This window comes from Triticum aestivum, chromosome 5D, assembly GCF_018294505.1.
Source record: "Triticum aestivum cultivar Chinese Spring chromosome 5D, IWGSC CS RefSeq v2.1, whole genome shotgun sequence".
Classification (NCBI taxonomy): domain Eukaryota; kingdom Viridiplantae; phylum Streptophyta; class Magnoliopsida; order Poales; family Poaceae; genus Triticum; species Triticum aestivum.
This window is the reverse complement of record NC_057808.1, coordinates 280,592,308-280,618,109: the sequence shown is the minus strand read 5'-3', so window position 1 is coordinate 280,618,109 and position 25,802 is coordinate 280,592,308. Positions and strand designations below refer to the sequence as shown.

General features: G+C 40.7%; 2 protein-coding genes across 2 annotated transcripts in view; both read right to left on the bottom strand.

Annotated features, from left to right (window-relative positions):
• Positions 1 to 13,293: 13,293 nt before the first annotated feature.
• LOC123120983 (uncharacterized protein YMR315W) lies at positions 13,294 to 17,606 on the bottom strand. The gene is made up of 12 exons (XM_044540937.1): positions 17,379 to 17,606; positions 17,123 to 17,263; positions 16,913 to 16,961; positions 16,723 to 16,740; positions 16,515 to 16,630; positions 16,333 to 16,446; positions 15,560 to 15,610; positions 15,089 to 15,177; positions 14,949 to 15,009; positions 14,739 to 14,816; positions 13,891 to 13,998; positions 13,294 to 13,721 (listed from the first exon to the last, which is right to left on the bottom strand). The coding sequence occupies exons 1-12, from the start codon at positions 17,511 to 17,513 to the stop codon at positions 13,596 to 13,598; spliced, it is 1,086 nt and encodes a 361-aa protein (XP_044396872.1). The 5' UTR covers positions 17,514 to 17,606; the 3' UTR covers positions 13,294 to 13,595.
• A 1,412-nt stretch (positions 17,607 to 19,018) lies between these two features.
• Positions 19,019 to 25,802, bottom strand: part of LOC123120981 (DNA topoisomerase 6 subunit B) — a 7,525-nt gene continuing 741 nt past the window's right edge. The window contains exons 2-19 of the mRNA XM_044540935.1: positions 25,692 to 25,746; positions 25,239 to 25,336; positions 25,039 to 25,144; positions 24,737 to 24,871; positions 24,604 to 24,655; positions 24,424 to 24,488; positions 23,596 to 23,702; positions 23,360 to 23,462; positions 23,192 to 23,277; positions 22,911 to 23,107; positions 22,405 to 22,520; positions 22,203 to 22,288; positions 22,037 to 22,109; positions 20,840 to 20,931; positions 20,621 to 20,759; positions 20,448 to 20,542; positions 19,899 to 20,073; positions 19,019 to 19,501 (exon numbers count right to left, since the gene is read on the bottom strand). Coding sequence (XP_044396870.1) covers positions 19,355 to 19,501; positions 19,899 to 20,073; positions 20,448 to 20,542; positions 20,621 to 20,759; positions 20,840 to 20,931; positions 22,037 to 22,109; positions 22,203 to 22,288; positions 22,405 to 22,520; positions 22,911 to 23,107; positions 23,192 to 23,277; positions 23,360 to 23,462; positions 23,596 to 23,702; positions 24,424 to 24,488; positions 24,604 to 24,655; positions 24,737 to 24,871; positions 25,039 to 25,144; positions 25,239 to 25,336; positions 25,692 to 25,746 — 1,927 coding nt within the window. The 3' untranslated portion in view covers positions 19,019 to 19,354. The remainder of the gene's footprint in view (positions 19,502 to 19,898; positions 20,074 to 20,447; positions 20,543 to 20,620; positions 20,760 to 20,839; positions 20,932 to 22,036; positions 22,110 to 22,202; positions 22,289 to 22,404; positions 22,521 to 22,910; positions 23,108 to 23,191; positions 23,278 to 23,359; positions 23,463 to 23,595; positions 23,703 to 24,423; positions 24,489 to 24,603; positions 24,656 to 24,736; positions 24,872 to 25,038; positions 25,145 to 25,238; positions 25,337 to 25,691; positions 25,747 to 25,802) is intronic.

The window sequence follows — 25,802 nt, the reverse complement described above, 5'->3', positions numbered from 1 at the left end:
ACACATCTCCCTCCTCCCGTAGCGCTTGGCGAAGCCCTGTGGGAATCCCGCTACTTCCACCACCACGCCGTCGTGTTGCTAGATCTCCATCAACCTCTCCTCCCCCCTTGATGGATCAAGAAGGAGGAGACGTTGCTGGTCCGTACGTGTGTTGAACGCGGAGGTGCCGTCCGTTCGGCGCTAGGATCATCGGTGATTTGGATCACGACGAGTACGACTCCATCAACCCCGTTCTCTTGAACGCTTCCGCTCGCGATCTACAAGGGTATGTAGATGCACTCCTCTCTCTCGTTGCTAGATGACTCCATAGATTGACCTTGGTGATGCGTAGAAAATTTTGAATTATTGCTACGTTCCCCTACAGGTTTCTGGTTCATGTGGAAAGGACCCCCCCCCCTATCGCCCACACTCACTTGGCGACGGTTCCAAATGCCGTCGCGGAAAGGGGTTAAAAACCGTTTGAGCACCGACGCGTACCAGTGAACACAGATGAATTCCAGCTATCTGAGAAGAGAAATATCTATGGTCCCAACTATGGCTGATCTCGTGCCTTGAAGGAAAAATTTGTATCCTCATCTGAAGAATCTGACTACAGTTCTGATGATCCTGAAAACATTGGCAAAGAGCTAGCAATGCTCGTGAGAAAGTTCCAAAAGTTCTCCAAGAAGAAACGCTTCAGAAAGTCTTCAAGATCAAGCTCCAAGAATGATGAGGCTTCCACTCATGACTACAAAAAGAGAACTTGCCACAAATGCAAGAAGCCAGGTCACTGCATATCTGAATGTCCTCAATGGGAAAAGGAATCCAAGAAAAAGAAGAAGATTAAGGAATATGACTATGGCGAGAAGAAGAAGAAATCTTCAAAGTCTTCCTCACACAAGAAGAGCTCATCTAGCAAGGCTCGTTCTTTTATTGGGAAGGAAATGGATTCAGAGGAGGAGTCTGCTTCTGAGGAGGTAGAGGAGGCATCAAAGGAGGAGTCTGACTCTGGCGTTGCGAGTCTGGCTCTAGCTTCGGCATTCATCTCCAAGTCCATCTTCAACACTGAAGACAATGGTCACATCACCGACACTGAAGCTAATGACGATGACTCTGCTACTACCTACTGCTTCATGGCAAGAGGTGCTAAGGTAAACTCACGTGATGCTTACTTTCAGACCTCCAGTGAAGATGACTCTGAATGTGAATCCAAACCTAGCTATAGAACTCTTGCTAAAATTGCAACTGAGCAACAAACTGTTATGGAAAATATTCAAAAATTTCTAGATAAAAGCGATGACCTGTTGGACGAGGAAATGAATTGAACTCAGTCCTTAATTGAAGACACTAAAAATCTTCATGTTAAGTACGAGGAGCTTCAAAGTCATCAGGAAACCCTCTCAGCTACACATGAGAAGCTTTCCTACGATTATCTTCAAAGGAAGCAAGATCTAGATAAACTGAGAGCATCTCATGAAGATCTTCAAAAGGAAAACGATTCACTACTCGCTCAACAGATCAGTTCCGCTCAGGAAGATTTTGTGCCACCTTGCTTAAAATGTCTTGAGCGTGATAATGCTATCTCTGGGTTTTTTTGACTGGGAACTGTAGGGGAAACCCCCACAGCATATCAAAACTATATTGATAAAGAGAGAGCAAGTACAAGTATTATGGGGGATTACAAGAGGTAATCAAACTAAACTAAGGGAAGAAGGAGAAGAAACAAGTTAAAAGTACAGAATATTGGCCTCAAGGTGGCAGAAATGAGATCCATCTAAGGAGATCATCCTTATAGGCAGCTTTCACTCTATATTGCATTAAGCTACTATCATGGATGAATGCACTTCTCCATTTATTGAATCCAACTCTCTCATGCCTGAAGACCTTAGCATTCCTGATAATCCAGATATTCCAGCAAGCAATAAACACCACTTCAGTGAAGAAGGGCTTCCTAAAACTCCTACTAGCATTAATAACCAAATCAGCCATGGAGTCACTAGATGACCAATCAATTTGCAGGTAGTTCCAAACTCTGACACTAAAATTGCAATTAAAGAACAGATGATCTCTTGTTTCCCTAGTCTGCAAAGGACAAAGAACACAATTTACTCCATCCTCCAAATGCCAGTGCCTCCTTTCCACCATGTCCTTGGTGTTCAACCTGTCCATAATAAGCATCCAAGCGAATACTTTGATTTTCATTGTACAGGAGGATTTCCAGATCCATGCTGTCAAAGGGTTGAAGGATTCTGATGCAAAAGTATGTGAGTAAAACAACTTTGGTAAGTATCCCTTGGCAGTGCCATTCCAAAACCAAATATCCTTGGACCCAGGTGCTCTATTGTGGCCGTCCAACAGAGACTGGAGAGTGGTCAGGTCATCAAAAGCCTGGCTGGACAAAGGAAGGTGGAAGTGCTGGAACATGTCCTAAGAGTCCAAGAACTCTTTAACAGTGATCCAGGGGTCCTTAACATAGGAAAAGAGCCTGGGAAATCTGAATTGAAGGCTAGATACCTGATCATCAAGCTGCCAGTTGTCTGACCACATGAGGGCAGTGTCCCCTTCATTAATCTGAACCCAAGCACACTCCCTAAAGTTTTGCATGACCTTGCATATATCCTTCCACCAGAAAGAGCCACAATCAGAAGTTCCTTGGGGTACTCTGCCATGATAGTAGGAATCCCAAACTAAAGACACCCATGGGAGATCCTTTTTATTAAGAAAGTTATTTGCATGTTTGAGCAGAAGTGCAACATTCTGAACACCAAGATTAAGAATACCAAGGCCTCCCTTGTTTTTTGGCCTGCAAATAAGGTCCCAAGCAGCAAGTGAAGGGGCAGGCTCACCCCTATTCTTCCTCCAGAGGCATTGTCTCTAGATTCTCTCCAATTGCTTTAGAATTCCAGCAGGAACAGCCAAACTGCAAAGGAAAAAAATGGGCATAGAAGACAAGGCAGAGTTCAGAAACTGCAGTCTTTCCCCCTGATTTAAAAAAGAGGAGCTAGCTGTCATTCTCCTCTCCATGCAGTCCACCAATGGCATAAAATCCACCATTTTAGGCCTTGTAGTTCCCACTGGTAACCCAAGGTAGGTAAATGGCATTTTCCCAATCTGGCATCCAAATGGAGCAGCTAATTCAGTCATGATAGCAGTGTCCACATTGATGGGAATAATAAAGGATTTGTGGTAGTTCACATCAAGACCAGTGGACACAGAGAAGATCTTGAGCATGTCCTTCAGAGCTATAAGTTGGTCCTTGTCAGCAGGCAAGATAATTAAAGTGTCATTAGCATACTGAATCACAGGGTAATCCTGGTCATGACAAGGTATAGGTAGATGAAGAATGCCCCTTCTGAACACGTCATTGATTACAGTCTGCAGGAGATCAGCAGCTAGGACAAAAAGGAGGGGAGAGACTGGATCACCCTGTCTGACACCCTTTTTACATATGAACTTCCTACCAGGAACTCCATTAAGCAGAACAGATGAGGTACCTGTGGACAAAAGCTGCTTCATCCAAATAATCCACTTCTCATTAAAACCCTTATATCTCAATATTTGCACTATTGCCTCATGCTCAAGGGAATCAAAAGCCTTCTCAAAATCCAACTTAAGAATCACAATTGGTCTCTTGGACTGGTGGCACTGGTGTAAATACTCAAAAGTCCACCCAATACAATCCTGAATTGTTCTACTTTTTATGAAACCATACTGGTTCTTGTGAACACACTGCATAATCACCTCTTGAAACCTATTGGCATCCATCTTAGATAGGAACTTAAGACCCATTCCTGTTAAAGAGATAGGTCTGAAGTCACCCACCTCTTCAGGTGAGGGCTTCTTAGGCACCAGACTTATATATGAGTCATTGATATTTTCCAGATGAGCAGTACCATCAAAGAAAGCCTGGGCCAGTTCATAAAAATCTTGAGAAATTATGTGCCAGCACCTTTTGAAGAAGAGACCATTAAAACCATCTGGACCTGGAGCTTTATCAACTAGCATATGCTTGACAATCTTGTCCATTTCCTCCTTCTCAAAAGGCTTAGTGAGAATATCTAAACCCTCAACTGATTCAATGAGGGAAGAAAGGTCAAAACCCATGTTGATTCCCCTGGAAGAACCCATTCTATTTTTAAAACAATTCCATATAATACCCTCCATTTGTGAGTGATCTGTCACCACAGTACCATCAGGCAATTTTAAGCTAGCAATAGAATTCCTTCTATGCCTCTCAGTAGCCATAGCATGAAAGAACTTGGTGTTCTCACCACCCACTTTTATGTATCTGATAGTACATCTTTTTTCCAATAAAGACATTGAAGGTGGAGCAATTTCTCTACATGGTTTTTAACCACTTTCCTGAAATTGGATTCATGTGTGTAAAGTGGTCTATATTCCTCAAGCTCATCCAAAAGCAGAACAACATTATTGCATTTACATACAAGAGTTTTCAGTTTGGAAATGTTCTTCTGCCATCTCTTGAGACACATTCTCAGGGACTTAAATTTGTCAGCTATCCTAGCAGTAATATGCCCCTTTCTGGATTGTTTCTGCCATGAAGAATTAACACAATCCATAAAACCCTCCAGCTCCAGCCAATAATTCTCAAACATAAAAAAATTAGACTTGGGAATAGAAGTTTTGATTGTAACCACACAAGGCACATGGTCAGATGCATTTTTAGCAAGAGGTAGCACCTCAGTCATGGGATAGTCAGATATCCAATCAACAGAAGTGAAGAACCAGTCTAGCCGCTCAAGCAGTGGAGTATCCTGCATATTGGACCAAGTGTAAGATCTGCCTTTGATGGGCAATTCCAAAAGACCTAAGTGCCCAATAATCTCATTAAAGATGAACATGTCATTCAAATCACCACCAGGTAGGTTTCTGTTATCCAAAGAACGCAAGAAATTAAAATCCCCCAGCAGCAGCCAATTCTCATCCACAGGAATATTCAGGTGATACAGCCAGGTTACAAAATTATCCCTAGCTTCCCCCTGACAAGGACCATAAACAACCACAAGTGTCCACCTTTCATTGTTTTGCCTAGAAACAAACTCAATCACCACTGCAAATTGCTGGACTTCCAATAAAGTCCCATCAAAAATAGATGAGTTCCAAACAACTAGAATTCCACCAGAGGCCCCCAAAGAAGGAGAGAAAGCAAAGATGTCAAATCTCTTGGGGCAAAAGCTTTTAATTGTTCTGGAATCGAATGAAGCACATTTAGTTTCTTGCACACAAGCAATAGCATAGTGACTTTCATCAATCTTTTGTCTAAGAGCTCTTTGCCTAGTCTCAGAGTTTAAACCCCTGACATTCCAGCACAGGACATTCCAGCTTCTACATTGAGTATTCATAAATAAAGGTCATAAACAAGTCCCCAAACCACATGACACACAATGTCATATGCCCAAAAAGCACATAAAGGCCTGAACCAACATTATTACATAGCCAAGGATCAGAAAATGAAAACCAAACGCAGAAAGAAAATTTATGGCTTGCAAAACCCAGCATATGAAAAGCACACTATTCATTGAAGGCATGATTTGTGGCAGCAGCAGGGTCCACCATAAGTGCATCCTCAGTGAGCAGTGTTGCATCAATCTCCAGCTCCTTGCCAATAGCTTGCAGATGACTTATGGGAGTAGGTGGAGGAACATCTCCATGTGTAGGGTCATCAGGCATCTCTGCAGAAAGGGGCTTGGCCTTGGGCTTCTTCTTCTTGGGCTGCATAACCAGCTCATGGAAAGTGGGCTTAAACCCATCACGCTGGGCCGAACTTCTGGTACATCTTCGAACAGAGGTTTCAATGAGAGGCGTTGGCGCCAGAGTTTTGCGAGGCCTCCTCGTATGTACACGCGCAGAGGGAGAAGGGACAACATCAGGCGTAGCCCTCTCAGCATCATCCACAAATAAAGCTCTAGCCACAGGTCCAGCAGGTTCTGGCTCCTTCCACGTCAACAGAGGAAGATCATCTTGCTGAAAAGCAAAATCCCAGTTTCTCTTTGACAAAGTGACCGGCGACAGAGGTTTAGGCAGCAAAGGTTTTGGCACCTCAAACACAACTGGTGCATTCAGCAGGTTTTCAAACAATCGCCTCCAGATCATTTCAGGGGGCAGAGGGGGACCAAAGGGGACCTTAATCGCAGGTTTATCCAAAGCTTGAACCTCAATGACAGGAGGTTGATAGACCACAATTGCCCAGTTACTAGCATCCTCCAGGTCCGGTGCAATCTCCATCGGATCATTTTGGTTTGCTGAATGTTCTACTGCTTCTGAAGTTGCAATATCTTCAACTATTGATGTGGTAACTAACCCCTCTTCTGAGGATACCACTAATATTGCTGATGAGAATGCCAGGTTGAAGACAATGCTTGAAACAGGCATGCACAAAAGCCTCAAAGGGCATCAGACGCTATGTGATGTCCTCAAGAAACAGATTCTGAATCGAAACCCTAGGAAAGAGGGTGTTGGTTTCAAGAGGAAAATGAATGTTGATGGTTCTTACTGGAAGCATGAGCAGTACCCCAGAACCACATCGGTTGCTGCAAAGGGCCCTTCAGTGGATCCATCCACCTTATCTGGCTTTACTTTTGCTAACCCCATTGTCATTGATGAGTCATTGACTCAAACTATAAACTATCAAGAATCGGAACGGTGAAGTGTTTGTCGGGTTTACTGGAACTAACTGCAGGAATGGGTCTCCTATGAAGAAGATCTGGGTTCCTAAAAGCCGTCTTGAGAAGCTTCCCGTGAATGTCATCATGACACCACCAGGGAAGAGAACAAACCCCAGATCAAAGGCTTCATATGGCCCAAAGGCTTCATACAGACAGAGAACCTCACAAGGTCACCCTAACGCCAATGTTTTGCAGGGAAACTATCATCAGACTCATGAATATGAGCTTGTTTCTTCAAACCGCTATGTTCACAAATCAAAGAATTTTTCTGCATGTTCTTTTAAGTACTATTCACCTCCTGCAAAACTATTTGCTAGGGCTCCAAAGCCAAAATTCTCAGATGCTCCACTTAGACTCATTGCTTCTAAGCCACCCCTTAAGATGTGGGTGGTTAAGAAGAATTAACTTCTCTTGCAGGGTCGGGTCTCCAGCCGAAAATCATTGAATTCTGAAGACAATGCTGGGGACCTAAAACAGCTTGTGGGACGCAAGATAAAATGCCAAAAGGGTCTTACCATTTACTTCGTCCCTAGATTTCTTGATGAACATCCTATCTTACCATCTAAGAATCTTAACTTTGATAATATGCTTGTACGTCAAATGTTTGTGCTTCACAATACTCTTGGTGAAGCCTATCCAACTAACTGCATTGTAGGGTATGACTCCGAAAGCTACTTAATGGATCATGGATAGTGGATGCACTAACCACATGACTGGTGATCGAAGTCTTCTCATGGACTCTACTCTTCGACCATCTACCAAAAGCCATATCACATTCGCTGACACTCATAATTGGGCCTAGGTAGAGTTGCCATCTCAAAGGATCAACACATGGATAAAGTGATGCTTGTTGAATCCCATGGATACAGCTTAATGTCTGTCTCAATGCTTTGTGATATTGACATGATTGTGATATTTTGAAAATATCATTGCCTTGTGCTTATGGCTTCTGACAAATCTCTAGTCTTTGAAGGTTATCGAAAAGGTGATCTGTATATGGTAGATTTCTCCGTAGGACCACAGCTTGTCGTATGTCTTCTAGCAAAAGCTTCAGAGTGATGGCTTTGGCATCGAAGGCTAGGACATGCGGGCATGAGGAACTTGCACACTCTTGTGAAGAAGGACATCATTGGCATTGAGGGCGTCAAGTTCAAGAAGGATCATCAATGTGGTGCTTGCGAAGCCGGGAAGATGACTAGGGCAAAACATTCCTCGAAGACAATCATGACGACTTCACGTCCCTTCGAGCTGTTACACATGGACTTATCTACTCTACTCTTACCACTATTGCATGCTTATATGGCTTTGTAATTGTTGATGATTACTCTAGATACACTTGGGTGCATATAATTCTCTACAAGACTGAAGTGCAGGATGTCTTCGGAAGATTCGCCAATCGCGCCATGACCAACTATGGCATCAAGATCAAGCACATCAGAAGTGACAGTGGCACAGAATTCAAGAACACAGGCCTCGACACTTATCTTGATACACTGGGCATCACTCATGAGCTCTCTGCTCCATACACACCTCAGCAGAATGGTGTCGTGGAGCGCAAGAACAGGACCCTTATAGAGGTGGCTCGTACGATGCTTGATGAGTACAAGACTCCAAGAAAGTTCTGGCCTGAAGCCATTGATACTGCATGCCATATCATCAACAGAGTCTATCTTCATAAATTCTTCAAGAAGACATCCTATGAACTACTCACCGGTAAGAAGCCAAACATAAGCTATTTCAAAGTCTTCGGTGCTAGCTGCTGGATCAAGGATCCACACCACACTTCCAAATTTGCACCGAAAGCACATGAAGGTTTTATGCTTGGTTATGAAAAGGATTCGCACACCTACAGGGTCTTCAACCTCTTTCACTATAAAGTGGTTGAAATTGTAGATGTGCGGTTCGATGAGACTAACGGCTCGCAAAGAGAGCACCTACCAAATGTGCTAGATGAAGCTTCTCCTAGTGAATCTATCAAGCTAATGGGTACTGGAGAAATCATACCCACCGAGGAACACGCAGAAGAGAAAATTGTCATTCCAGCTCCTATGCAACGCGAAGACAATGCTGAGCCTGAAGACAATGCTGAAGATTAAGACAATGATCAGCAACAGCAAAATCTTCGCCCTGTTCATCCTCGGGTCGCAAATGAAGTTCAGATTGAGAAGATTCTTGATAGCATCAATGCACCTAGTCCTCTTACTCGGTCAAAAGCTACGCAACTAGCAAACTCCTGTGGGCACTTTGCATTCGTCTTCATATCTGAACCCAAGAAAGTTGAAGAAGCCTTTATGGAACCAGAATGGATTCAAGCTATACAAGAAGAGCTTCAACAATTTGAGCTCATTAATGTCTGGGAGCTAGTCAAATTTCCTGATCCACGCAAGCACAATATTATTGGCACCAAATGGATCTATCGCAACAAGCAAGATGAACATGGTCAAGTTGTCAGAAACAAAGCTCGTCTCGTTGCTCAAGGTTACACACACTATTTCTAGTCCTACTAGGACTCTACATGTAAGCCGCCCCCTTCAACTTATATAAGGAGGGGTAGGGCACCCCGAGAGGGAGAGGTCAGGATAAACAGACAAGTCTTAGACAAGATCAAAGTAGATGCTCTTGAGATGAGAGGTATCGAAATAGCACCCTTGTAATCGAGATCATCATCATCATCAATAGCAATCAAGCAGGATGTAGGCTTTTACCTCCACCACGAGGGGTCGTACCTGGATAAAACCCTTGTCTCTCGATTCCTGTCAACCCCGTTCAAGTTATTACTTAGCGGCGATGGCCTTACGACTAAGTCCTTTCATGAGGACATCTGTCGTGATAAAACCATGACAGGAAGTAAACACACCTGACCAACACACACCAGCTTTGACCCTCCGAGTTAGGAATCACCCAAAACAACAGTTAAGTAAAACTCTAAGTGGGAAGGCCTCACGCAACGACCTCCAATAGCACGAAAATTCATGTCCTTTTTATCATTCTGAGGTACTTGGTAATTTTTTATTAGCTACCCAGTGAGCCATCTCAGGATCACTGTTACTACCACTTAGTACATAAGGAACATTCATCTTTGTACTTATAATGGATCTTATGATGGGTTCAATTGTTGAGGTATTTTGAACTCCAGTCATCTACACATGCTCATCAATTGTCTAGGAACATTGATTTTGTTAAGTGTTACACCATGTGACGATCAGGAGAAAATCTTTTAACATTCTCCATTTCAAACTTCTTTGAAACCTTGCCAAATGCACATACTTCGGTTTTGGCACAATTGGATATCTTGATATATATATCTCCATAGAATTTGATGTCCAATAAGCTATTTTACCTGAGTCTTTCATTAAAATACTCTTTTCGATGAAACCTTTTATTGTGCTAAGAAACTATATGTTATTTCCGATAATATGTCATCCACATACTAATTTTAGAAATGTCACATTGCTCCCACTAAACTTCTTGAATACGCAAATCTCATCATTCTAATGAAGTTAAACTATTTCATAAAAATGTTGATTCCAGCTCCTTTGATACTTGTTTTATCATAATCCATTTAAACTTTATTATTGCTTCTGGTGAGATAGATTCATAATCGACTCACACAATCTGCAAAATTCTCTTGCAACTATCCTTGCTTTATAGACAGTATGATTACCATCAGTGTCTGTTTTTTCCCAGTATCAATCAAGTTCTAAACTCGATGAAATTCTTTTGGATTATATATCTTTAAGTCATCCTTTATGAGCTGGGCGCCGCCATCGCTTTCCTATAATGCGTAGGTTTATCTTCTTCTAAGATGAACTCTTTCTGACCTACACGGCTTTAGGCCTCGTTTGGTTTGAAGAAAAAGTGAAGGAAACACATGGAATAGGATATTTTCCTATGTGTCACTATTCACGCCTTTGGTTTAAAGGAATGTAGCAATGAAAAAATAGAAAAAAATTGTATATTGTCAATTTCAAAGGAAAACCCAAGAATTTTACAATTCACTTGGACCTCTTTTTCAAATTCCTACGCACGAAAAATGAGATTGAGATCCTTAGTGGCATAATAACATGCTTAATTACACCTTTTCACGTGGTTTGGCTTCAATTTGACTCTGCTTATTAGGAATCTTGTATTACACATGCAAGCCACCGAGTTCTCCGAACCTTCGTGAAGGTTCCTGGCCAGTTTTGGGAACCTTCTAGAAGGTTCCTGAACATGTTTACTTTTTCTATTGTTTTTTACTGGGTTTTGGATTCCTTTTTAAAAAATCATTTTTCTTTTTTATATTTCTTTTTTTTAACTCACGAATTCAAAAAAAAATCGTGATTTTATAAAAAAATCACAAATTTCAAAAAGAAAATAAATTTTCAAATTTTATTCAGAATTTTAAATTGTTCGGTTTTTCAACAAATGTTCGGGATTTAAAAAATTGCATGCTCTTCTTAAATTGTTCATATTTTTAAATTGTTTTTTATGTATGAAATTTCAAAAATTGGGCATAATTTTTCAAAAAATGATTCTCTTTTGAAATGATGTTTGTAATTTAAAATTAATTTTGTTTCTCAAAAGAGTTCAAAATTTCAAAAGATATTCTCTTGTTAAAAAATGTGATCGAAACCTTTTTTTGTCCATATGGGACTCCATATATGACGCTCTGTGTGTCAAGATGCTAGCCTTTCGCATAGGGGCGTCACCAAGTGGGCTGGCCCATCAGCACGAGACTGTATCAAAGTCGCTTACTGTAGCAAACGCTACGGTTGTTAACAGCTCTGTCGAGAGGCTTTATCTCTAGCAGAGGATCTTATGCTTCAAGGATATAGAGAAAGCAAGCCACAGAGTATATGGAACATCATTAGTGAGATTAATAGGAGGTCTCAAATGTCTAATTGTACTTTTTCCTTTGAAGGTCGAGCTGCTAATAGCGACACCGATAGGTTAGCCAAGTTCTCGCATCCTCTCAATCAGGGGCACACTTCTGGTTGGTTCAACCTCATGATCCCTTTTTTGTCCCACATCACTGGATTTTGAGTAATAAAACTTGGTGATACCCCTAAAAAAAAGTTAACAACTCCATTGTGGCGATTGATAGTTTTTTTTTAGTTTTTCTTCGGTTGATTTGTATATTAAAGCACAAACATTTTTTGAAAAATAGAATAATTTCTAAAATTTACAAACAAAATTTTAATTTCTGAACATTTTCTAAGTTCTGAACAAATGATATTTCAGATCATTTTTTAATTTTCTGAACATTCCCTAATTTCTGAAAAAATGAAATTTCCCAACATTTTTTTAAAAAAATTCAAACATTTTGAAAATAAAAATCTAAAAAACATAAAAAGGAAACCGGGTTGATACCTTTTTTGGAAGTTACTAGAACCAGATAGGAACCTTCCAGAAAGTTCTCAGAACCAAAATTTATGCTGTACTGTAGCTACCTAATGGCCCGCCCCATCTCGAGTTTGCTTGCTTGGTCGCCTGTGTGAAGCAGCGAGCGGCATATAGGATTTGTTGGTTAATATGTCATCTCTCTGGAAAAGAGCATATGGAGGACGGGCTCCTTGAGCCTTTTTCTTAAATACCATATGTATGCATCTCAAGAAAATTGAAAAAATGCATACACATATGCATGTAGAGTACATACATACGAATATTTTAACAATATATCTCATACGCGGCATACAAGAAAAACAAACACGTACATCAAAATGGGTCTTTTTTTAATGGCCCGAGATTATTTTTCTAGCTTACAAATCACTATATTTTCAACGAAAATTTACAGATTCATAGTGAACATGTACTTGTTTTCATGGAAAACAACTGCATTTGTTTGAAACTTTTAAATATCGTTTTCAAAAGAAATTCAAAAGGAACGGGGGGGGGGGTTGGCTCCAAAGAGCCCATCCCTTCGCACTCATATCACGGAGCATTGAGCACCAAACTGTCTACTGCCATATCACGTACGTACCATTGATGCTAGTCGATTTGTCTCACCTCTAGCGACAAAGAATGCAAGTGCTATAACAACATTTGTCTAGCGAGAAAGAATGCAAATGCTATAACAACGTTTTGAGAGTGGTTTTGTTGGCATGACACAGTGACACGCGTACGGTTTTGGCAACGTGGCATTTGCTAGATGATTATATGTAAACCAATAATAATAGTAATCAAAACAATAGCGCAGTAAAAAATATTCAAAACAATAAATTTTTAAATACTCAAAACAATATTAGATTTTGTGGAAATTAGAAAAGCTGGAAGAAGAAAAATCAAACTTTTACCCGCAAAAATAAAAATCAAACTTCAGAAGAAAAATAGAGTCTGGCTTTTTTCTGGTCTGGTTTTCCAAAATCCCAACAACATGCACCCTAATATCCTACTCCTGAAAGTAAATGTTATATCAGTTCTAAATATCCTAAGTTTTTCATGAAAAAAAATAAATTTTCAGAATCTTGTTCAGTGTTTTTCTAAGCTCAGTGTGAAATTATATAAGAAATCCAATAATTATGTGCCACCCACATCGCATGCCACATCAGAAAAACAACTCTCCAAACTGTCATATTGACCCACTTTCGCAAGTTGAGGGTGTCAGCCACCTGTATATGCAGCTGAAATGGAAAACAACAAGCAAGAGTACATTTTTCCCCAACATAAAATGCAAGAAATAGTATACAAGATCAGTAGCAAGAGTATACGTGATAGATAGTACAGTATATGGTAAATAAATCTGTAGCAGCTGTCATATAGATCTGTGTGAAAGAATGATGGTTCCAGGGAACAGCCCGACTTGCAGCATCCTATCCTATAGCATCAATTGCATAATAATCATAAAATGATGTTCCTTTTGTCGCCGATGCTACAAATTTTCACGTCCTACCAGACCGATCATTCTAGCAGAAGAATGTTCATGTTCCTTCATTTGCTAATTGAGATTTGTTAGAATTTCTTCACTTGCACCATGGCTCCTTGCTTCGCACTAGATTCAAGCATGGCTTCCAAAACAGCAACATCACGAGCACCTTCGACATAAGAACTGCGGGGTTCAGCCTTGTGATCCCCATCCTGCATGAGTTGGAACTTAGAGAGAGTATGATGAAATCCTGGGATACTTTTAAGCATTCTGTGGAATATAGGCAAATGTTCTTTGGTTTATGGTAAATTCTGACATCATCAGAACCCACGATCTGTGCGAGAAAAGAAAAATAGAGATTGATCAATACTAACAACATACTTTGCTAGCCTGCACCATATCATGGACAAATGCTTTCAGTTCTTCATGCACACCACAGAATGGGTAAAAAGTCTTCTGGCACTCCCCACTTTCGTTTGAGAAAAGCACCTGTGAATGCATGACATAGTTCATAAGTATAATGTTGATTTACACTGTTTCAATCATGTGGGCAGTTGGAGGACAAGGAAAGCCTGCATCCTTCCGAACAAGATACCAGATGTCGCTGCAGTGCAGGAGGACGCACGGTCTGGGGAAAAGCAGAAGAGGACCATTTGCGCGCGCTAATCGGCTAAGTCTCTAGGATCCAAGGTTGCGTCCATGTATTGCTGAAGCTACTGTGCTGGTAAATGACTGAGATAGGATTCTTGGTTTTTTGGCTAGCCAAGTCCACAACTTAGTGTTGTAACAGTCAAACTATATTATCTTCCTTAAATGTAATGATGCATAAATCTTTTGTGTATTCTCAAGAAAAAGATACACTGCCTCAGTAACATCCTGCGGCCTGAACATGACTTCAGTGTTATGCGGAGACCCATGTCCGACATAAAAAGAATCGGACGCCCGAATCCAAGACAGTTTCCAACACAAGTGTGCATATCCGAGTAGTATTTTCAAATCCAAAGTCCTTTTTCCAAATCAGAGATAGACTCCACACCTTTGTCCGAGTAACTATTATTTGTAGCAATGCACTGTGATCATGATGTAATGAATAAAATAATACCAAACTCGTGGAACAAATAACAAGTGGGGGAAGCCAATGGGGTGGATAGTGTGTGACTGGCAGGCCGGATAAACAGTGAGAAGCAGGCTGAAAGTTCATTTGGCACTTGCAGAAAAAGTGGTTTTACCTGGTAACCATGCTTCCCACCATCAACTCCACGTTCAATTTGTACTGTTCCCTTTGTTCCATCAACCCGCCACAATATCTAAATATCATATGTCTAGCAATATCAGCAAAAAATGGAAGAAAAGAAAGAATGTGGTGAATGATACATAACCTAATATGCCTAAAGAATATATATGTGCCACACATCTTTTGCAACAAAATAAATCTTAACCTTTGGCGACCTCGATTTAACTGCAAATACTAAGACCCCAGCACATCCATTTTCCAGTTGGCTGCACCAACACATCAAGGGTCTGTAAGATCTAAAAATGTAACATTTACAAAATTCACTTTGTATCTTTCATAACTTACAAAAGAGAACAAATGTTATCAGGTGGTGGTAAATCCGTGTCCACATGACGAGAGATAGACGATACAGTTGCTACTTCTGAACCAACAAGCTGTTACAAATGAGTTCATATGTTAACAGAGTAAGGAGAAGTAAAAAAATAATAACCTTCGTAATAATCTTAAATAGCATATTAATTGGCACGCATAAGCCTTGTCAATTCACTTGCATTATGCTGTGCATAAGTGGGCAACTGGAAAATCAAACTTAATTACTTCAATATGTTCATAGTACCAGTTGTGTACTTGTGATGTGTATTTTAACGACCATGTCTGTGTAGTGAGCATCAAATCCATATAATGGATAATATTTCTTATGTCTGCGTACTGAGTATCAAATCCTTCAAATGGATTATGATGACTACTCACATGACTTATATTTACAAAAGCCAGAAGCTGGTCAACACTTTCGCAAAAAAACAAGATGGGAAATACCATTCTTAGTCCTGCAATGAAATGCACGCCCATATCCAGTATGAAACCACCCTGCAAATTATTGTTATCATAGTAAGGACCGAGGATAGACATATGGACTCATTAGGATAAAATACTTGTCATGTCAAAAAAAGTAAATAGTATGTGGTGATTCTTTCTTTGCAGAACTCAAGAGAGAAAAACCACAGAAATGTAGTTGATGCAAAGAATGACTGCAAGCATTTGAATACTTCACAGCCGAAGAAGCTGAATGACCTAGCTATTGCAGAATTGTATGAAGTTCCACTTCAATGCCAACAGAAATATCCCACTAGATTAGAACCCAAAAAATTGACGTAACTAGAGAATTAGTGAGGCCAAATATGTGCCACCAGCACCTCCATGGATTTCGAGTATGTACGCACAAAAATTAGACAAACTTGCGTAGATAAGCAAACAGAGTTATATGACATTTTGATTAGCTAGTTGAAATGACACTGGTCAAAAGAAAAAACATGCAATTTATTCAAACATTACATTGACTTTGCTATGGTATAAAAGTATTGGTTGTCAAGATGTGCATACGAAATCATCCTTTGACACAACATATAAGTGCCTTATGTTTAGTGAACGTGCAGCTAAGCACAAACCAATCAAGTATACATTACTCATATGTGTTAGGTAAGCTGAAATGTTTAGCTTGGAAAGTGGGGTTATATGTATGGTAAGGAGAACTGCGGATAAAGCACGTTGCACTGAAAGAAAAAGGACGCTGTGGCGACTTGATTCCTTACCACAAAATTTCGTCTCCAGGAGCTATTGAAATATGGGTTTGAACTGTTCATTGATCCTTCAACAATAACTTGGATGTTCATCATATCACCAATATCGTCCATCAACTTGCTTGACTGTTGATAGAAGTCCAGAGATTACAGAAGTATACTAACAATAAAAAATTACGGTTGCAAATGTTTACCTCCACAAATGCAGGTTCAAATCTGTAGTTCTCTCCAACAGCCCAAATTGGTTTACAGGGGAGCTTGTTTGGAAATGAGTTGTACACTGATAGTGCAGTTTCTGCTTCAGTTGACGCTGAAGTTTTTGGACAAAGCTGATCACATACGTATTCGTCGTATCCATTATGGTGCTCATGAAAGAAGCGCTGAAAAGCTACGTGTACTTACATCCAGAGGCAGGTTTCTCTTCAGAGCATCAGGAAATACACCATGCAAACCGCGAGAAACCAATTAGGATATTTTATTAGGTGATCAGATAATAACAAGAGAGAATTTTTTTTTTTACTGTCGCTACCAGTCATATAGCTCAAATCAGACCGTTAAGATCAGTTTCATATGCTTTCCTTTTCCCAGTTACCTTGAATCACATGCTTCCCTGCCTTGAGCATCTTCAAGGAAAGCTCAACCTGCACATTTGGACAGCAGCGAGTGAAACACTTGGCTAGGTTTTGGACTACTTTTGCAGTCCGGCATTGTACCAACAGCTCTTTATACGAGTAAACAGTGAAGTCAAATTCTCAGAGCATCAACTCGGAAATGAGAGGAATTCTCAATGACCCACAGATACCTGGACTTGGCCTGCAAGAACAACGGCAACGCCGAGGATGGAAGGGTCTCCCATGATCTCCTCCAGCCCCGCGTCGCCCCATTTACACTCGATGCCAGGCGCAAAATCGCGGGCGAGCTCCGCGGCAGCCTCTGCGGATTCCTGGAGGATAGCGCCGCGACAGTCAGATTACACACGACGAGCAGAAGCGGCTAAGCTTTAGAGTCACGGCACGGGAAAGGAGTGAGAGGGGACAGGGGAGGCGGGGACACCTGACCTGGGTGCGGCTCCAGATGGCCTTGAGGACGACGAGGTGGGAGATCTCGCGGAGCCTGGGGATGTACTGCGTGCGCGCGAAGATGCCCGCGCCGACCACCGCGATCCGGGGAAGAAGCTCGCCGTCCCCCGCCATTCTTTTGGAGTATGGTTTGCTTCACGACTGAAGTGAAGGGAAGGCAGCTGCTGAATCAGATCTGACGATGAGGCCTCCTCGCGTTTTTTTATTTTTCATAGCGTGTTTGGCAATATTTGCAAAAGGGAATAGGAGTTTAGAGCAGGAAGTTGTATCAAGATTAGACATGAGATTTCCCTCCCAAAAAAAGATGAGACATGAGATGGTTCGTTTTATTCTCAATTATCTGTTTGGCACATGATAAAAAGTATGTGTAAGAATTTGAAAAGAAATTGTATTTCCTTGTTTCTCTTTTTCTTTTGTCAAAAGGATCAGATCTATAATAAAGGTTCACCAGAAGTACCAAGCACCTCAAACGTAATAAAAATTATACCGAGGTCCAACGACCATTACTGCCGCCAGAATGAGCTGCCGACATGCCGTTGTCGCCGCTCCCATACCGGAGCCGGTCTGACCTTGTCAATGGTAGCCGGGAAGTCTTTGTGCACGTGCCCTTAAGGACCAACGCCCTGGAGTTGCAGTCGTCGTCGCTGAGTCCTTAAATCGATCTGAAGAACCTAACGCGAAATATCGTCATTGTGTACACACGGCGAGAAACCTAATCTCGACGTCCCAAAGAGCTGGCAGGAATCTATACTAGAGCTCCGTCTAATCCGTCTGAACGAACTTGAGGAGGATCGAAGCCTGAAAGACTGACTCGAAGAAGGAGCAACGCCTTCCAACTCCTGCCCCTCCTCTGTAAATAAAACGGTGGGAATTGAAGTCTCAAGTCTCATGACTATTTTCTTATAAATTCCCAATCTCCCTAACTAAACAATACTAGATTTCAAGTCTCGCATTCCTTCAATTCTCATTCGCTAGCTCTAATTACCCCCAACCAAACACATTCAAGAGAAATTGCTCCATTAATTATGGTGGCTGCTAAACTAGCTGATTTCTGCAGACTCCCGAGCAGTCGGATCCTTCCTGTGTAGCCGTTCGATCTGTCATCACAATGCCACGTCGTCCTCCTTCAATCGCACCAACAACCCCTGCTCCGTTTTCCTCTGGCCATAGCAACGCAACAGCACGCGTTGCCGCCAGAAAGCATCGCCGCCCGACTCGCAGCAGCCGTTTCACATCAAGAGCCGCACACCCATCGGAAGAGTCGGTCGCTCGCAACACCTGCCAATCCCAGGTTTCCAGTTGCAGCAGTCCACACAACATCGTCGCCATCCATGCAGCATCACCGAAAGCCGCCGAAGCGACGCCAGCTTGCAGCGTCTAGAGTGCTGCATCGCAGCGCCAGTAGCGTCAACGAGTGACGCATCACAGGACCAGCGAGGTGTCCGTTTTGATGGACAGCATTGGACATGCCCTAACATGCCAACTGGGCTAGTAAGGGGCTAATGGTTTCCTGAGACCTCCTGGGTAACTTTAGATGAGATCAACAGTCCCCTAGCAATTTGGTATCGCGAGAATATAGTAATCATTAGAATGAATTCAGCAGGTGCCCATCAAATCACTTCAGAATCTTTCCAATGTCCTTTTACATACTAATCACTTCAGAATCTTTCCAATGTACTTTTACATGCTTGTTCCTCGACAAATGCAACATACAATTACAATCCGGAATGTTTTCACACACAAAAAAAAGTTACACCCTCAATTACAGCGGCTTCCCTAAAACCACTTGCGATGTTTATGCTCTCTACACTCAGCTGCGAGCTAGAACAGCCTAACAAATCATCCCGGAAACAATGGGGGAAAATGTAAACACAATTGTGTATGGCGCCGTTCCATGGGAACACATTATTGTCGACCAACCTGAGAACGGAAGGGGGCGTGTCGATTGCGTCCTCTCACGGGATGAACCTAAACACGAAAGCAGGGCTCTGGAAGTCAACGAACTTGTAAGATCCTTCGAGTGAGTTCAGATAGATTGCTTCGCGGGGCTCTTCGCTCACGCCGCTCTGCATGGCATACTCCAGTGCCATTTCATAGTCAACCTGGTGGTTTTGGTATCGGGGCAAACAAGATCAATCTTACGATAACAAATCGGAACCGGTGAAAGGTAGTACAACATTTTTTAGTCTATGCCGGGATTCAGGACTACAAGTTACTTTGCACCAAGAAAGGCAGTTGACAGTTTTAAGATGTTATAATGTAAGTTCATAAAGATATACTCCCTCTGTCCCGAATTACTTGTCTTAGGTTTAGATACATCCGTATCTAGACAAATCTAAGACAGAAAAAATGGGAGGGAGGTAATAGATTTGTGTGAACCAGATATGACTTCTATGTGGCAGCAGTGTAGTCACAGAAAGATGCAAAACTATATATATAATGCATATTGCTTTCAAGTTTTGGTTTATGTTCATGCTAGAGTGTTAGGTTTGCCCTTACCTGTTCAACATGCTGCGTTAAGCAATCTCTAAAAGTCATTTCTGTCACTTCCTCCGAATTTATTTTCTCGAGGAGTTCCTCGTCTTCCTTGTCAAACCGTGGCCTCTTGGGGGGAGACTCGTCTGCAAGTTCTCCCAGAGTCTCCATAATTGTTCTCGCCACATCAGGAATGTATCTGTGAATAAGAAATCACTAGAGTAAGATAAGACCTTGTCTAATTCTGGATTATCTGGTGTCAGCGTCAAAAAGCATGTTCATAAATCAGTCTTTGAATATCAGCCCAGCCCAAACCTGTTCTTTCACACAAATATTGCTTAAAATTAAGGAAAGACTGCCCTAAGTTTCCGAAGTGAGCCTAAATCTCGCAATGCATCGTTTATTAACCAACATCAACATTCAACAAGCACTATTGAATGCATGATTGAGCAAATGCCCTGATTCAAAACATAGCCATAGCAAAAATACAAACAGCCTGACATCTATGCTCAAACTAGACATCACCACATGCCCAAAGAACATTCAATAAAAACTTTTTGGCAGAGGAATTACTTGTTCAGGTTCCTTTTCCTGTCCTGCTGTTCACGAGCCTGAAGTTTCTTCACTATCTTTGACTTCAGTTGGATACAGCACTGCTTAAGGGCTGACTGAAGGTGCAAGCAGATTTGATATCAGATGAGTAGATGACCATACAATGACAGTAAATAAGGAAAGTTTGAATATACCTTAACAGCATCTGCTATCTCGGTTATATCATCCCCAATATACTCTTTTCCAGTTCCTTTAAAAGGTATCTTTGTACTGACAATGCTCACGAAGACACCAATCTTGTCCTGCTGCTGATTAATTTTGTAGATGCTCCAACTAAAAGGAAGAGTAAGACAAGAATAATGGAAGAGACAAACATCTGAAGTACAACAGAAGTACTAACAGGAAAAACTTACTTGATCCTTTTTAGGGCAGTTCTTGTGATGACATCAGCACCTTGTTCAAAAAGAAGTGGTATGCGGTTTGCAAACCTAAAAATATTTAGACCCTGAAAAAATATAAGAATTGCTATCATCAGAAGGAAATTGTTTTAGCATGAATCTTCTCGGCAAGGAAAATATTAACAATGGAAAGGTAGTTCCCTAGTATATTAAACTGGAGCTCGGCGTGTGGTATTAACACAAATAATAGGTTTAGCCGTGTGATCAAATGTTTATCCACTAAATCAGTAAATGGAACGATTCAGGGGTATCTTAAAAATGCAGGTATCTTTCTTTTAATACCACATGGGCCACACTGACAAATGGACACGCGTTTTGTGGTCTGCAAGTTGCAAATTCATAAGGGTGTACATTTTATATATATAATGGATCAGTTTGTTGTACAACAGTCCTTTGTATGAGTTTGACTATATATAACGTATGCTAATTCACTTGAGAAAAAAAAACAGATAGAAAGAGCATCAGCAGAAATCTAACACACTTCATATGAAATATGAAATGATTGAATAAATTACTATCAATGTTGACATTCACAGTATCTGCCATCATACACTGTAAGCAACTACAAGAAAACAAAGGTGTTCAATGCTGGGGGTGTAGGGACATAGGATTAGAGGGTGTAGACTTGACTGGGGAAGAAAAATACAGGACAGGGAGGATAAGAACAGCAAGGAGGGTGGGAGCCAAGCAGATCGTGGAAGTATAGATACGTGACCCAGTGGGGTAGACATACAGTGAAGAGGTATACAGATATAGACTGGGATAGGGCACTAGATTGTTTCTTGCTTGAACCGAAATAGATTGGCATCCCCCTTTTGTGGAGAGGGCCCTAACAAAATAAAGTATCCAATCCACCTAGATCACTAACTGCGAGTGATAGTAAATTTCCAAAAGCATGTCATCTTATTGGAGCCGACTACATCACAAAAACTAGTTCACGGCTTCTCTCTTCAAAAGGAACACTGAAACAGAACCCATTGAAATAAAACTAACTCATCCTGAACTTTGTGGCTGCTGCTCAGGTATGCGGTTCCTCCTTTATCCAGACCACAACAAAAGGAGCAAGACAGAACATGTTTTCAGGATATTCCTTAAGATGACAAAGACAGGAAATACTCCTTGTGAAATAGTACAAAACAAACAGTTGCTTACTTGTTTAACATCTTTTCCACCAATGCTCACTCCGGCTTCAACAATAAATGGATGCCCTTCAAAAACCTGAGGGCTAAACAGAGGGGTAGCCTTATGACATTAGGATAATTGAACTGAAAATAAGATAGAAACACCATCTGGGACATTCTCTGATTAAATGCTATACCTGCTTGCATGTGTTGCAACCAAATCAGGGTGCAGCTCTTTTATGATACCTAGACGTAAATTGTATTCACCTGCAGGACTAAGACACTATAGAATTGGTTGATTTCTATACTGTGATCGCTAATTGCACATTTGTGAAAGATAGACTAGTCAATAAGCAGCTGAAAAGTGATTAACAAATCAAGGTGGAAAGGGATGCATACATTCCCACTGGGATCATCAAACTTAGCCTGCCGAAACAACTGATGTATTCGTACTAACTGTTGTGATGTAAGGCTGTTGACTGTCGTTTTTGCACTAAAATCAGGTCCCATTTCCCCTGTCAAATTGGATATTTGTGATATGCAAAATAAAATTGATAAAGGTATCAACCAAAGGTAGATTAACAAAGTATGTAATGACAGTACCACTATATATATTTAACTCAACAGACAGGCTTCACAAAGAAATGATTTGACTGGAAGTATAGTACATTGCAAATAGCAATACATGAACTCAAACCATGTATAAAGCAAGAACATATGTAATTGCTAAAGGTATTGTTACTCCAAATCTTCAAAATATATCACTTTAGAAATATGAACCATAGAAATACATGGTTATCAAAGTAGATAGTGCTAAGTTATTTGATTTTCAACCTGACAACCCCACTACCACAGCCACCACGAAAACCCCAACACACTGCATATCACACAACTAAGTAACTCACCAATTAAACGGTCAGCATGTGCTTTGCTTATATTCACAAATTCATGTTGCAGAAACTGCAAAAGATTTGGCTTTGTAGTGTCTGTAATTAAGCGCTTTATCAGCAGCAAATCGACAGCAGATGGATGATGCTTTGTCAAAAGTGGGACAGGAGGCATAACATCTGTCCTTCTCGTAAATTTTATCGTCAAATTTTTTCTGCAAGAACCAGAGTCATTATGCAAAGAATTAGAAGAATATTAACTTAGCAGAACACGAAGTACCAGAGAAGAAAATTCATACTCTGCTGCATCTGAGAGAAATCTAAATAGGAATTGAGCATATGGAGTAATGACAGCCATCTGTCGCATGTAATGTAGTATCCTTGACTGCAGAAAATAAATTATAAATCTGCTTAGTAGTGATAGTTTACTATTTCAGTTTTTAAAAAGAAATGGAGATCCTACTCACACGATGAGTTGTCCAATTTCCCTCAATAATAACTTGAATCTCTGCCCCATGCCAGTGATCATTGTTCTCACGTTTCTCATGTAAATGAATGTGAGGGACATTTCTGGGTAGTAGGATTTACCACTATTAGTCAAGGTAAACTGCAGAGGTTAACAATTCAACTTACATGAAGATAAACAGTAATGGCCAGTCATTCACTGTATTGCACAGAGCATTGACCTAGAAGCAGCACTTACTTATGAATATCTATGTCAAGTCGACAGAACGTGATATAATCTTGGCCTTTCATCGATGACTTAATATCAATAGGAAGGCCCGTACTCATCTTTGACCAAATAAGTGCCTGTTTAATACACGTTAAACTAACTGGAATTTGTGCAGTACAATTCAATTAGACAGAACAGGCAACAAAGAGTCTTAACTCCTAACTGCAAACATGTTCATAACTACAGAGTAACAGAATAAGATAATCATCCATCAGAATATCCATTACAGGTCCAATGTTCAAAGTCTGCTTACTGCAGCTAGTTACTCTCACTCAACTGAGGCTAAATGTCACACACATTCTGTATGCATGGGACAGCTTAACCATCAGAACACAAAGTTTACAAGCGTAAAACATAATTGTACATGTCTCACTATTGAAGATTAAACACAAATGTAGTGAGAAAATAGGACAACCCTTCTAACTAAAATGTTGATTTTCTTTTTACAACTGTAGTTCAAACTTTCGTTTCTTCTTATAATCATATCTCTAACATGGCTATACAGGAACACAATGAAAAGGATCGTGAAAAGCAGCACAAGACGATCAATGTCTCCAAGCTACCAACAATACTGCATGGCTGCACATTTTCATTATCCAATATAAACAAGAAAATAGTCAGCTATGAACCAAAAGAAAGAAAACAAGTCCTAAACTTTGTTATGAGAAGGGCGAAATTCAGCCAAATATTTGGATCCCATTGTTTCTTTCAAAGGGAATGGATGCTATAAATTCTTATGAGAGGGTCGTTCGTGACAAACAGAAAGGTTTCCTACTTAATTGTGTGAAGAAATTTTACCATTTTAGCACCAAGCCCAAATTTTCCACGCGTCTGCCTCAAACCATATTTTGTTCCCGATAGCACTGCATTAAAATATTAATAATACCAGTGATGTTGCACAGCATGCCATTATACCTTCTTCAGTGTTTTAATCTAAAATAAATCTGACAGAAAATATCATATTGAAATCTTGCTTACCTCTCCCAAACATATTTGGGATATCTTCATGCGGCATACCTCGGCCATTATCCTACACATACAAAACATTCAAATTGTTCACAAGATACTAAGATAGATTCTCATCATACAAGTTAGTCATTATGGACAATACCTTGCAAGTCACTCTAAAAAATGAAGCCTCGCCCCGACCTTTTCCGCGAGCAGCTGGAGTGTCCTTAACTTTCTTCCCTAGAGCAGCATTTTTGGCTTGTGTTTCTTGGAAACGTGCTTCTTTAGCTAGGCGTTTCTAAGTATTGAGAAGTTTTACAGTAGTATCAGAATAAAGGAGGACAATCCAGACAGATAAATGGGTGTCAATAAAAAATTTATATGGAAAGTATATCATCAGTATGCAAACCTTGGTTAACTAATAATGACCGAAACTACTAAATTTTTTGCAAGTGGTAGTATTACCTCACGAGCCTTAGATGATTCAAAATCATCATAGAGTGCTTCATCAACGCGTTCTCGATCAACTAGTCCTATCATTGTGTTGAATTTGCTCTTAGTGATCTCTTCTCTGGCAAGACATACGAAGGAATCCACAGAGTGTTCTTTAACATTGCCAAGCGAAAAAGAACCCAATAATAGAAATGCTGTTGAAGAGCACTTACATAGTAATTTCTATATCGGGGAGCTCGGAGATGGACTCGGCTGAATCAAGAGCATTCTCAACTAACTCCCGCATTGTGGTGTACAAAGATTTTCCAGGCTGCCCAGTATTATAAGTCACTGAAATGAGTTTGCTGACACCTAACAGAAATTACCTTCAAAACTACTCCCTCTGTCCCATAATATAAGATGTTTTTGCAAGCTAAACTAGCTTGCAAAAACGTCTTACATTGTGGGACGGAGGGAGTATATTACTGTTCATCCATCATTTTTTTAATTGACAGTTTCATTCTTATTTAGCCCAGTTCCGCGCAGTATGTTCCATGTCAATTTTAAACAAGACTGCGCTTAATCCAGGGGCAAATAAATGTCATGGCACCTATCTAAGCTTCACAGGGCAGTGATGTCGACCACTACACCAGAGTAAACACAAAAAGCGAGTTGAACAAGCTCACATTGTCAAAACCAGCGATGTTCTTGTTTTCCGCGAAGAACTCTGCGGGCGATTCTGCAACACAGAACCCCCAAAAGGACCCGATTCAGCCGATAGAACCGATGCAAGGATA

Excerpts from the sequence above, each read along its gene's own strand:
- LOC123120983 (XM_044540937.1), bottom strand. The coding sequence starts at position 17,513 with ATGGCGGGGGACGGCGAGCTTCTTCCCCGGATCGCGGTGGTCGGCGCG. Across the intron at positions 15,611-16,332 it reads CCTGGAGACGAAATTTTGTG|GGTGGTTTCATACTGGATAT; the intron begins GTAAGGAATCAA and ends AATAATTTGCAG. Across the intron at positions 15,010-15,088 it reads GATAACATTTGTTCTCTTTT|CCAACTGGAAAATGGATGTG; the intron begins GTAAGTTATGAA and ends GTGTTGGTGCAG.